Genomic DNA, 12,173 nt, shown 5'->3' on the forward strand with positions numbered 1-12,173 from the left:
AGTGCGGCGCTCCCTCAGTTCTGCCCCTCCGACAGTGCGGCGCTCCCTCAGTACTGCCCCTCCGACAGTGCGGCGCTCCCTCAGTACCGCCCCTCCGACAGTGCGGTGCTCCCTCAGTACTGCCCCTCCGACAGTGCGGCGCTCCCTCAGTACTGCCCCTCCGACAGTGCGGCGCTCCCTCAGTACCGCCCCTCCGACAGTGCGGCGCTCCCTCAGTACTGCCCCTCCGACTGTGCGGCGCTCCCTCAGTACTGCCCCTCCGACAGTGCGGCGCTCCCTCAGTTCTGCCCCTCCGACAGTGCGGCGCTCCCTCAGTACTGCCCCTCCGACAGTGCGGCGCTCCCTCAGTACCGCCCCTCCGACAGTGCGGTGCTCCCTCAGTACTGCCCCTCCGACAGTGCGGCGCTCCCTCAGTACTGCCCCTCCGACAGTGCGGCGCTCCCTCAGTCCTGGCAGCAGGGGGAGTGTCGGGCCTGGAATATGGGGCTCGAGTCTCTGGAGTGAGGGCCTCAGAGGCGAGAGAGGGCCACAGTGGGCCACAGTGGCCTGTGTGACAATTCACGATAGAGCAGCACCCAGCGGAGATTGCGACATTGTGGCAGAGTATAAAAGGCGAGAGCCCAGGCCTTGAAAGGCCAGCATTAACTGGAGAGCTTGCTATTATGCAGTGAGCTGCCCTATTCTCATGCCTGATCCCACGTTGTGCCAAATGTGCTGTGTGCTGGGATTGTCTGTGCGGAGTGGCACAATCGGACCTGCCGAGCTCAGCAGATGCCTTTCACCCGCCAAACTGCAGCCTGGGCACATCGCAGCCTTCCAGAACGGCCGTGGCCAGACACCCCCCAGCCCACTCCCGCCCGTGACCCTCCCCTCCCCTCCCTTCCCTGGCCGCCCATTGGCCGCACTCCCTCGAGCCCCCCTGATAGGGCGGGCCACCAGCTTTCAATGGAATCCCCTTCATCGACACATTGCACGACAATAACGTCATTGGACAGCGAGAGGCTCTGCCTTTTCCCCCTTCGACCTGCATCGCGTTAGGCAAGGATTTACCTCGTCGCCGCGGAGGGAGCATTGCCAAGGTAACGCCGCTCTTTTTTCCGGTGTTCTGTAAACGATCCTTATATTTCCCGACCGCGAACGCATAGACTGAGAGGCAACCTGCTAGAGTTTAGATAGCCAGAAGTCCCATTTAGCCGGCACCTTTAACGTACTAAAACGTCCCGAGGCGCTTCACAGCAGCGAAAATCAGACAAAATTTGGCAATGAGCCACATTAGGACAGGCGACCAAAAGCTCGGTCAAAGAGGTCGGTTTTAAGGAGCGTCTTAAAGGAGGAGAGAGAGAGGCGGAGAGGTTTAGGGAGTGAATTCCAGAGCTCGGGGCCCAGGCGGCTGAAGGCACGGCCGCCAATGGTGGAGCGATGGAAATCGGGGGATGCGCAAGAGGCCGGAATTGGAGGAGCGCAGAGATCTTGGAGGGTTGTACGGGCTGGAGGACGATACAGAGATAGGGAGGGTTGTCGGGGCTGGAGGAGGTTGCAGAGATAAGGGAGGGTTGTAGGGGCTGGAGGAGGTTACAGAGATAAGGGAGGGTTGTAGGGGCTGGAGGAGGTTGCAGAGATAAGGGAGGGTTGTAGGGGCTGGAGGAGGTTACAGAGATAGGGAGGGTTGTCGGGGCTGGAGGAGGTTACAGAGATAGGGAGGGTTGTAGGGGCCTGGAGGAGGTTACAGAGATAGGGAGGGTTGTAGGGGCTGGAGGAGGTTACAGAGATAGGGAGGGTTGTAGGGGCTGGAGGAGGTTACAGAGATAGGGAGGGTTGTAGGTGCTGGAGGAGGTTACAGAGATAGGGAGGGTTGTAGGGGGCTGGAGGAGGTTACAGAGATAGGGAGGCTTGTAGGGGCTGGAGGAGGTTACAGAGATAAGGAGGGTTGTAGGGGCTGGAGGAGGTTACAGAGATAAGGGAGCGTTGTAGGGGGCTGGAGGAGGTTACAGAGATAGGGAGGGTTGTAGGGGCTGGAGGAGGTTACAGAGATAGGGAGGGTTGTAAGGGCTGGAGGAGGTTACAGAGATAGGGAGGGTTGTAGGGGCTGGAGGAGGTTACAGAGATAGGGAGGGTTGTAGGGGCTGGAGGAGGTTACAGAGATAGGGAGGGTTGTAGGGGCTGGAGGAGGTTACAGAGATAGGGAGGGTTGTAGGGGCTGGAGGACGTTACAGAGATAGGGAGGGTTGTAGGGGGCTGGAGGAGGTTACAGAGATAGGGAGGGTTGTAGGGGGCTGGAGGAGGTTACAGAGATAGGGAGGGTTGTAGGGGCTGGAGGAGTTTACAGAGATAGGGAGGGTTGTAGGGGCTGGAGGAGGTTACAGAGATAGGGAGGGTTGTAGGGGCTGGAGGAGGTTACAGAGATAGGGAGGGTTGTAGGGGCTGGAGGAGGTTACAGAGATAGGGAGGGTTGCAGGGGCTGGAGGAGGTTACAGAGATAGGGAGGGTTGTAGGGGCTGGAGGACGTTACAGAGATAGGGAGGGGCGCGAGAAGACCATGGAGGGATTTGAACACGAGGATGAGAATTTTCAAATCGAGGCGTTGCCGGACCAGAAGCCAGTGTAGGGCAACAGGGGGGTGATGGGTGAACGGGACTCGGTGCGATTTAGGACACGGGGCAGTGGAGGTTGGGATGAACTGAAGTTTACGGAGGGTGGGAGATGGGAGGCCGGCCAGGGAGAGTGTTGGAATAGTCGGAGTCTGGAGGTGACCGAGGCAGGGATGAGGGACACCTAGGCATTCTGAAGAAGGAAGAGAATTGGGAGAGGGTTCTGGTCAGGCTTTTCAGAGGGGTGGCTGATGGCGGTGGGGTGGGCGAGGCATTCATGGAAGCAGGGTGTGGTGAAAAGGCACATGGGTCCTAGATACTTCGGAGCTGTGTGGACCAGGGGAATCTGGCGAGTGAAGATGACCCCATCAACACTTTCAGGGGAGAAAACAGGGCGGGCGATTTCATTCTAGCTCAACAGCGAGGATACAAGAAAGGTTCTACGGTGTGTAAAAAGAAAGACAGACTCCCATTTCTCCAGCGCCTTTCCCCACCTCAGGACGTCCCAAAGCGCTTCACAGCCAATGAAGGACTTTTTTTGAAGTGTGGTCACTGTTGGAATGTAGGAAACGCAGCAGCCAATTTGCGCATAGCAAGCTCCCACAAACAGCAATGTGATAATGACCGGATCATCTGTTTTTAGTGATGTTGGTTGAGGGATAAATATTGGCCCCAGGACACCGGGGAGAACTCCCCCCTGCTCTTCTTCCAATAGTGGCCGTGGGATCTTTTACATCCACCTGAGAGGGCAGACGGGGCCTCGGTTTAATGTCTCATCCGAAAGACGGCCCCTCCGACAGTGCGGCGCTCCCTCAGTACTGCCCCTCCGACAGTGCGGCGCTCCCTCAGTACTGCCCCTCCGACAGTGCGGCGCTCCCTCAGTACCGCCCCTCCGACAGTGCGGCGCTCCCTCAGTACTGCCCCTCCGACAGTGCGGCGCTCCCTCAGTACTGCCCCTCCGACAGTGCGGCGCTCCCTCAGTACCGCCCCTCCGACACTGCGGCACTCCCTCAGTACTGCGCCTCCGACAGTGCGGCGCTCCCTCATTACTGCCCCTCCGACAGTGCGGCGCTCCCTCAGTACTGCCCCTCCGACAGTGCAGCGCTCCCTCTGTACTGCCCCTCCGACAGTGCGGCGCTCCCTCAGTACTGCCCCTCCGACAGTGCAGCGCTCCCTCAGTACTGACTCTCCGACAGTGCGGCGCTCCCTCAGTACTGCCCCTCCGACAGTGCGACGCTCCCTCAGTACTGCCCCTCCGACAGTGCGGCGCTCCCTCATTACTGCCCCTCCGACAGTGCGGCGCTCCCTCATTACTGCCCCTCCGACAGTGCGGCACTCCCTCAGTACTGCCCCTCCGACAGTGCGGCGCTCCCTCAGTACTGCACCTCCTACAGTGCAGCGCACCCTCAGTACTGCCCCTCCGACAGTGCGGCGCTCCCTCAGTACTGCCCCTCCGACAATGCGGTGCTCCCTCAGTACTGCCCCTTAAACAGTAAGGCACTCCCTCAGTACTGCCCCTCCGACATTGCGGCAGTCCCTCTGTACTGCCCTTCCGACAGTGCAGCGCACCCTCAGTACTGCACCTCCGACACTGCGGCGCTCCCTCAGCATAGCGCCTCCGACAGTGCGGCGCTCTCTCAGTACTGCCCCTCTGACAGTGTGGCACTCCCTCAGTACTACCCCTCCAAAAGTGCGGGGTCCCTCAGTACTGCCCCTCCGACAGTGCGGCGCTCCCTCAGTATTGCCCCTCCGACAGTGCATCGCTCCCTCAATAATGCCCCTCCAACAGTGCGGGACACACTCAGTACTGCCCCTCCGACAGTGCGGCGCACCTTCAGTACCGCCCCTCCGACAGCCCAGCGCTGCCTCAGGACTGCCCCTCCGACAGTGCGGCGCTCCCTCAATACTGCCACTCCGACAGTGCGGCACTCCCTCAGTACTGCCCCTCCGACAGTGCAGCGCTCCCTCAATACTGCCAATCTGACAGCCCAGAGCTCCCTCAGTACCGCCCCTCCAACAGTGCAGCGCTCCCTCAGTACTGCCACTCCGACAGTGCGGCGCTCCCTCAGTACCGCCCCTCCGACAGTGCGGCGCTCCCTCAGTTCTGCCTCTCCGACAGTGCATCGCTCCCTCAATACTGCCCCTCCAACAGTGCAGCACTCACTCAGTACTGCCACACCGACAGTGCGGCACTCCCTCAGTACCGCCCCTCCGACAGTGCGGTGCTCCCTCAGTTCTGCCTCGACGACAGTGCGGCGCTCCCTCAAGACTACCCCTCCGACAGCCCAGAGCTCCCTCAGTACCGCCCCTCCAACAGTGCAGCGCTCCCTCAGTACTGCCACTCCAACAGTGCGGCGCTCCCTCAGTACCGCCCCTCCGACAGTGCGGTGCTCCCTCAGTTCTGCCTCTCCGACAGTGCGGCACTCCCTCTGTACTGCCCCTCCGCAGTGCGGCACTCCCTCAGTACTGCCCCGCCGACAGTGCGGCGCTCCCTCAGTACTACCCCTCCGACAGTGCACTGCTCCCTCAGTTCTGCCTCTCCGACAGTGCGGCGCTCCCTCAAGACTGCCCCTCCGACAGCCCAGAGCTCCCTCAGTACCGCCCCTCCAACAGTGCAGCGCTCCCTCAGTACTGCCACTCCGACACTGCGGCGCTCCCTCAGTACCGCCCCTCCGACAGTGCGGTGCTCCCTCTGTTCTGCCTCTCCGACAGTGTGGCACTCCCTCTGTACTACCCCTCCGACAGCCCAGAGCTCCCTCAGTACTGCCCCTCCGACAGTGCGGCGCTCCCTCAGTACTGCACCGCCGACAGAGCGATGCTCCCTCAGTATTGCCCCACCGATAGCGCAGCGCTCCCTCTGTACTGCCCCTCAAACAAGGCAGCACGCCCTCAGTGCTGCCCCTCTGGCAGTGCGGCGCTCCCTCAGCACTGCCCTGCCGATAGTGCGGTGCTTGCTCAGTACTGCCCCTCCGACAGTGCGACGCTCCCTCAGTACTGCCCCTCCGACAGTGCGGCGCTCCCTCATTACTGCCTCTCCGACAGTGCGGCGCTCCCTCAGTACTGCCCCTCCGGCAGTGTGGCGCTCCCTCAGTACTGCCCCTCCGACAGTGCGACGCTCCCTCAGTACTGCCCCTCCGACAGTGCGGCGCTCCCTCATTACTGCCCCTCCGACAGTGCGGCGCTCCCTCAGTACTGCCTCTCCAACAGTTCGGCGCTCCCTCAGTACCGACCCCCCGACAGTGTGGCACTCCCTCAGTACTGCCCCTCCGACAGTGCGGCACTCCCTCAGTACTGCCCCCCGACAGTGCAGTGCTCCCTCAGTACTGCCCCTCCGACAGTGCGGCGCTCCCTCAGTACTGCCCCTCCGACAGTGCGGCACTCCCTCAGTACTGCCCCTCCGACAGTGCGGCGCTCCCTCAAGACTGCCCCTCCGACAGCCCAGAGCTCCCTCAGTACCGCCCCTCCAACAGTGCAGCGCTCCCTCAGTACTGCCACTCCGACAGTACGGCGCTCCCTCAGTACCGCCCCTCCGACAGTGCGGTGCTCCCTCAGTTCTGCCCCTCCGACAGTGCGGCACTCCCTCAGTACTGCCCCTCCGACAGTGTGGCGCTCCCTCAGTACTGCCCCTCCGACAGTGTGGCGCTCCCTCAGTACTGCCCCGCCGACAGTGCGGCGCTCCCTCAGTACTGACCCTCTGACAGTGCGGCTCTCCCTCAGTACTGCCCCTCCGACAGTGCGGCGCTCCCTCAGTACTGCCCCTCCGACAGTGCGGCGCTCCCTCAGTATTGCCCCTCCGACAGTGCGGCGCTCCCTCAGTACTGCCCCTCCGACAGTGCGACACTCCCTCCGTGTTGCCCCTCCGACAGTGTGACGCTCCCTCAGTATTGCCCCTCCAACAGTGCAGCGATCCCTCAATAACGCCCCTCCGACAGTGCGGCGCTCCCTCAGTACCGCCCCTCTGACAGTGCAGCGCTCCCTCAGTACTGACCCTCCGACAGTGTGGTGCTCCCTCAGTACTGACCCTCTGATAGTGCGGCGCTCCCTCAGTACTGACCCTCCGACAGTGCGGTGCTCCCTCATTACTGCCCCTCTGACAGTGCGGCGCTCCCTCAGAACTGCCCCTCCGACAGTGTGGCGCTCCCTCAGTACTGCCCCTCCGACAGTGCGGCGCTCCCTCAGTACTGCCCCTCCGACAGTGCAGCGCTCCCTCAGTACTGAACCTCCGACAGTGTGGTGCTCCCTCAGTACTGACCCTCCGATAGTGCGGCGCTCCCTCAGTACTGACCCTCCGACAGTGCGGTGCTCCCCCATTACTGTCCCTCTGACAGTGCGGCGCTCCCTCAGTACTGCCCCTCCAACAGTGCGGCACTCCCTCAGTACAGCTTCTCCGACAGTTCGGCGCTCCTTCAGCGCTGCCCCTCCGACACTGCAGCGCTCCATCAGTCCCGCCCCTCCGACAGCCCAGAGCTCCCTCAGTACTACCCCTCCGACAGTGCAGCACTCCCTCAATACTGCCCCTGGGTCAATAAATCACTCCCTCAGTACTGCCCCGCCGACAGTGTGGCGCTCCCTCAGTACTGCCCCTCCGACAGTGTGGCGCTCCCTCAGTACTGCCCCGCCGACAGTGCGGCTCTCCTTCAGTACTGCCCCTCCGACAGTGCGGCGCTCCCTCAGTACTGCCCCTCCGACAGTGCGGCGCTCCCTCAGTACTGCCCCTCCGACAGTGCGGCGCTCCCTCAGTACTGCCCCTCCGACAGTGCGGCACTCCCTCCGTGTTGCCCCTCCGACAGTGTGACGCTCCCTCAGTATTGCCCCTCCAACAGTGCAGCGATCCCTCAATAACGCCCCTCCGACAGTGCGGCGCTCCCTCAGTACCGCCCCTCCGACAGTGCAGCGCTCCCTCAGTACTGACCCTCCGACAGTGTGGTGCTCCCTCAGTACTGACCCTCCGATAGTGCGGCGCTCCCTCAGTACTGACCCTCCGACAGTGCGGTGCTCCCTCATTACTGCCCCACTGACAGTGCGGCGCTCCCTCAGTACTGCCCCTCCGACAGTGCGGCGCTCCCTCAGTACTGCCCCTCCGACAGTGCGGCGCTCCCTCAGTACTGCCCCTCCGACAGTGCAGTGCTCCCTCATTACTGCCCCTCTGACAGTGCGGCGCTCCCTCAGTACTGGCCCTCCGACAGTGCGGCGCTCCTTCAGCGCTGCCCCTCCGACACTGCAGCGCTCCATCAGTCCCGCCCCTCCGACAGCTCAGAGCTCCCTCAGTACGACCCCTCCGACAGTGCAGCACTCCCTCAATACTGCCCCTGGGTCAATAAATCACTCCCTCAGTACTGCACCGCCGACAGAGCGACGCTCCCTCAGTATTGCCCCACCGATAGCGCAGCGCTCCCTCTGTACTGCCCCTCAAACAATGCAGCACGCCCTCAGTGCTGCCCCTCCGGCAGTGCGGCGCTCCCTCAGTAATGCCCCACCGACAGTGTGGCGCTCCCTCAGTACTGTCTCTCAAACATTGCAGCGCTCCCTCAGTACTGCCCCTCCAACAGTGCAGCGCTCCCTCAGTACTGCCCCTCCAACAGTGCAGCGCTCCCTCAGTACTGCCCCTCCAACAGTGCAGCGCTCCCTCAGTACCGCCACTCCGACAGTGTGGCACTCCCTCAGTACTGCCCCTCCGACAGTGCGGGCCACCTTCAGTACTGCCCCTCCCACAAGGCGGCACTCCCTCAGTACTGCCCCCCGACAGTGCAGTGCTCCCTCAGTACTGCCCCTCCGACAGTGCGGCGCTCCCTCAGTACTGCCCCTCCGACAGTGCGGCACTCCCTCAGTACTGCACCCTCGACAGTGCAGCGCTCCCTCCGTGTTGCCCCTCCGACAGTGCTGCGCTCCCTCAGTACTGACCCTCCGACAGTGTGGTGCTCCCTCAGTACTGACCCTCCGATAGTGCGGCGCTCCCTCAGTACTGCCCCTCCGACAGTGCGGCACTCCCTCAGTACTGCCCCTTCGACAGTGCGGCGCTCCCTCAATACTGCCCCACCAACAGTGCGGCGCTCCTTTGGTACTGCCCCTCCGACAGTGTGGCGCTCCCTCAGTACCGCCCCTCCGACAGTGCAGCGCTCCCTCAGTACTGGCCCTCCGACAGTGTGGCGCTCCCTCAGTACTGACCCTCCGACAGTGCGGCGCTCCCTCAGTACTGCCCCTCCGACAGTGCGGCGCTCCCTCATTACTGCTCCTCTGACAGTGCGGCGCTCCCTCAGTACTGCCCCTCCGACAGTGCGGCGCTCCCTCAGTACTGCCCCTTCGACAGCGCAGTGCTCCCTCAGAACTGCCCCTCTGACAGTGCGGCGCTCCCTCAGTTCTGAACCCCTACTGTGCGGCGCTCCCTCAGTACTGCCCCTCCGACAGTGCGACGCTCCCTCAGTACTGCCCCTCCGACAGTACGGTGCTCTCTCAGTACTGCGCCTCCGACAGTGCGGCGCTCCCTCAGTACTGCCCCTCCGACAGTGCGGCGCTCCCTCGGTACTGCCCCTCCGACAGTGCGGCGCTCCCTCAATACTGCCCCTCCGACAGTGCAGCACTCCCTCAGTACTGCCCCTCCGACAGTACGGCGCTCCCTCATTTCTGACCCCCTACTGTGCGTTTCTGACTCCCTACTGTGCGGCGCTCCCTCAATACTTCCCCTCCGACAGGCGCTCCCTCAGTACTGCCCCTCCGACAGTGCAGTGCTCCATCAGTACTGCCCCTCCGACAGTGCGGCATTCCCTCAGTACTGCCCCTCCGACAGTGAGGCGCTCCCTCAGTACTGCCCCTCCAACAGTGAGGCGCTCCCTCAGTACTGCCCCTCTGACAGTGCAACACTCCCTCAGTACTGCCCCTCCGACAGTGCAGCACTCCCTCAGTACAGCCCCTCCGACAGTATGGCGCTCTCTCAATACTGCGCCTCCGACAGTGCGGCGCTCCCTCAGTACTGCCCCTCCGACAGTACGGCGCTCTCTCAATACTGCGCCTCCGACAGTGCGGCGCTGCCTCAGGACTGCCCCTCCGACAGTACGGCGCTCTCTCAATACTGCGCCTCCGACAGTGCGGCGCTCCCTCAGTATTGCCCCTCCGACAGTACGGCGCTCTCTCAATACTGCGCCTCCGACAGTGCGGCGCTGCCTTAGTACTGCCCCTCCGACAGTGCGGCGCTCCCTCAGTACTGCCCCTGGGGAGTGTCAGCCTGGATTACGTGGCTCGAGACTTTGGAGTGTGGACTCGAACCCATGACCTTCTGACTCCGAGGCGAGAGAGAGCGAGTAATAAACCCACTGAGCCATGGCTGACACTGTTGTGTAACCTGAGCAAAGGAGGCGGAAAGGGTGCAGACTACAGGAGACCGCTAACGGGAACCAAATCACAGATGGACGAGGCAGCAATCACCCTTGTTTATTGGTTCGTCTTTCACTGCCCCTCCCACAGTGTGGCGCTCCCTCAGTTCTGCCCCTCTGACAGTGCGGCGCTCCCTCAGTACTGACCCTCCGACAGTGCTGCACTCCCTCAGTACTGACCCTCCGACAGTGCTGCACTCCCTCAGTGCTGCCCCTCCGACAGGAGGGAGGGGATTCAATCGTGACCCCCGCCAATCTCGCGCTCGTTGCCCCAGCTGTGACCGGTCGGCTGAACATTGCAGAATCGTGCTGCACCTCATGGCCAAATAGCCCACCGAAGCTCTTGTCCAGGCGGCGGTAGCCGGGTAAAGTGAAATGGCGGGTGTTGCGAGTTTGGAGGTCAGGCTCGCAATGCGAAAGCCTCGGTGTCTAGCCTCTTGGAGAGAGTTGGACTCGAATCCCAGCGAGGTCCTGGAGCTGGAGGGGTGAGGAGGGGGAGTCCGAGGCTCCGTTGCTGCTGGTCTTGGAGGGAACGAGCCTGAGGTTCGATTACCGAGGTGCCTGCTCTAACTTATCGCTCTTTCAGATCTCTTTCTCTCAGTGCTACAGCGGGAGGACCGACAGGCGGGCACAGACATGTACAGCTTCATGGGGGGAGGACTATTCTGCGCCTTCATGGGGAATGTCCTCCTGGTGGTATCCACGGCGACCGATTATTGGATGCAGTACCGTCTGTCGGGGAGTTTCGCTCACCAGGGGCTCTGGCGGTACTGCATATCGAGCAAGTGCTACATGCAGACAGACAGTATCGGTGAGTGTGTGTCTCTGTGTGTAAGTGAGTGAGTGTGTGTGTGTGTGTGTGTGTGTGTGAGTGTGAGTGTGAGTGTGAGTGTGAGTGTGTGTGTGAGTGTGAGTGTGTGAGTGTGTGTGAGTGTGTGTGTGTGAGAGTGTGAGTGAGTGTGTGAGTGTGAGTGTGAGTGTGTGTGTGAGTGAGTGTGAGTGTGAGTGTGAGTGTGTGTGAGTGAGTGTGTGAGTGTGATTGAGTGAGTGTGAGTGTGTGTGAGTGTGAGTGAGTGTGTGTGTGTGTGAGAATGTGTGTGTGAGAATGTGTGTGTGAGTGTGAGAGTGTGAGAGTGTGAGTGAGTGTGAGTGAGTGAGTGTGAGTGAGTGAGTGTGTGAGTGAGTGAGTGAGTGTGAGTGAGTGTGTGTGTGTGAGTGTGTGTGAGTGTGAGTGAGTGTGAGTGTGCGTGAGTGAGTGTATGTGAGTGTGTGAGTGAGAGAGAGAGAGTATGAGTGAGTGTGAGTGAGTGTGAGTGTGTGTGTGAGTGTGTGTGTGTGAGTGTGAATGTGTGTGAGTGTGTGTGAGTGTGTGTGAGAGTGTGGGTGCGTGTGAGTGTGAGTGAGTGCGTGAGTGTGAGTGTGTGTGAGTGACAGTGTGAGCGTGAGTGTGTGTGTGTGAGCGTGAGCGTGAGTGTGAGTGTGAGTGAGTGTGAGTGTGAGTGTGTGTGAGTGTGAGTAAGTGTGAGTGTGTGTGTGAGAATGTGTGTGTGAGAGAATGTGTGTGAGTGAGTGAGTGTGAGAGTGTGAGTGAGTGTGAGTGAGTGAGTGTGAGTGAGTGTGTGTGAGTGTGTGAGTGTGTGTGAGTGTGAGTGAGTGTGAGTGAGTGTGAGTGTGTGTGAGTGTGTGTGAGTGTGAGTGAGTGTGAGTGAGTGTATGTGAGTGAGTGTGAGTGAGAGAGAGAATATGAGTGAGTGTGAGTGAGTATGAGTGTGTGTGTGAGTGTGAGTGTGTGTGAGTGTGTGTGAGAGTTTGAGTGTGTGAGTGTGTGAGTGTGAGTGTGTGTGAGTGTGTGTGTGAGTGTGAGTGTGTGTGAGTGTGTGTGTGAGTGTCAGTGAGTGTGTGAGTGAGTGTGTGTGAGTGTCAGTGAGTGTGTGTGAGTGTGAGTGTGAGAGTGAGTGAGTGAGTGTGAGTGTGAGTGAGTGTGAGTGTGAGTGAGTGTGAGTGTGTGTGAGTGTCATTGAGTGTGTGTGTGTGTGAGAATGTGTGTGTGAGTGAGTGAGTGTGAGTGAGTGTGAGTGAGTGTGAGTGAGTGTGTGTGTGTGTGTGTGAGTGTCAGTGAGTGTGTGTGTGTGTGAGTGTGTGAGTGTGAGAGTGTGAGTGAGTGAGTGTGAGTGTGTTTGCCTGACCTTAAACAGTACAGGAACGCGAAATGGAGAAC

At 60.9% G+C, this 12,173-nt stretch overlaps 1 protein-coding gene across 1 annotated transcript in view; it reads left to right on the forward strand.

Annotated features, from left to right (window-relative positions):
• Positions 1-674: 674 nt before the first annotated feature.
• Positions 675-12,173, forward strand: part of lim2.5 (lens intrinsic membrane protein 2.5) — a 30,722-nt gene continuing 19,223 nt past the window's right edge. Inside the window, exons 1-2 of the mRNA XM_086004050.1 lie at positions 675-1,079; positions 10,542-10,766. Of these exons, the coding sequence (XP_085860176.1) occupies positions 10,592-10,766 (175 nt within the window). The 5' untranslated portion in view covers positions 675-1,079; positions 10,542-10,591. The remainder of the gene's footprint in view (positions 1,080-10,541; positions 10,767-12,173) is intronic.

Source organism: Somniosus microcephalus, chromosome 12 (assembly GCF_052327205.1).
Source record: "Somniosus microcephalus isolate GS21.2 chromosome 12, FLI_Smic_1.0, whole genome shotgun sequence".
NCBI lineage: Eukaryota > Metazoa > Chordata > Chondrichthyes > Squaliformes > Somniosidae > Somniosus > Somniosus microcephalus.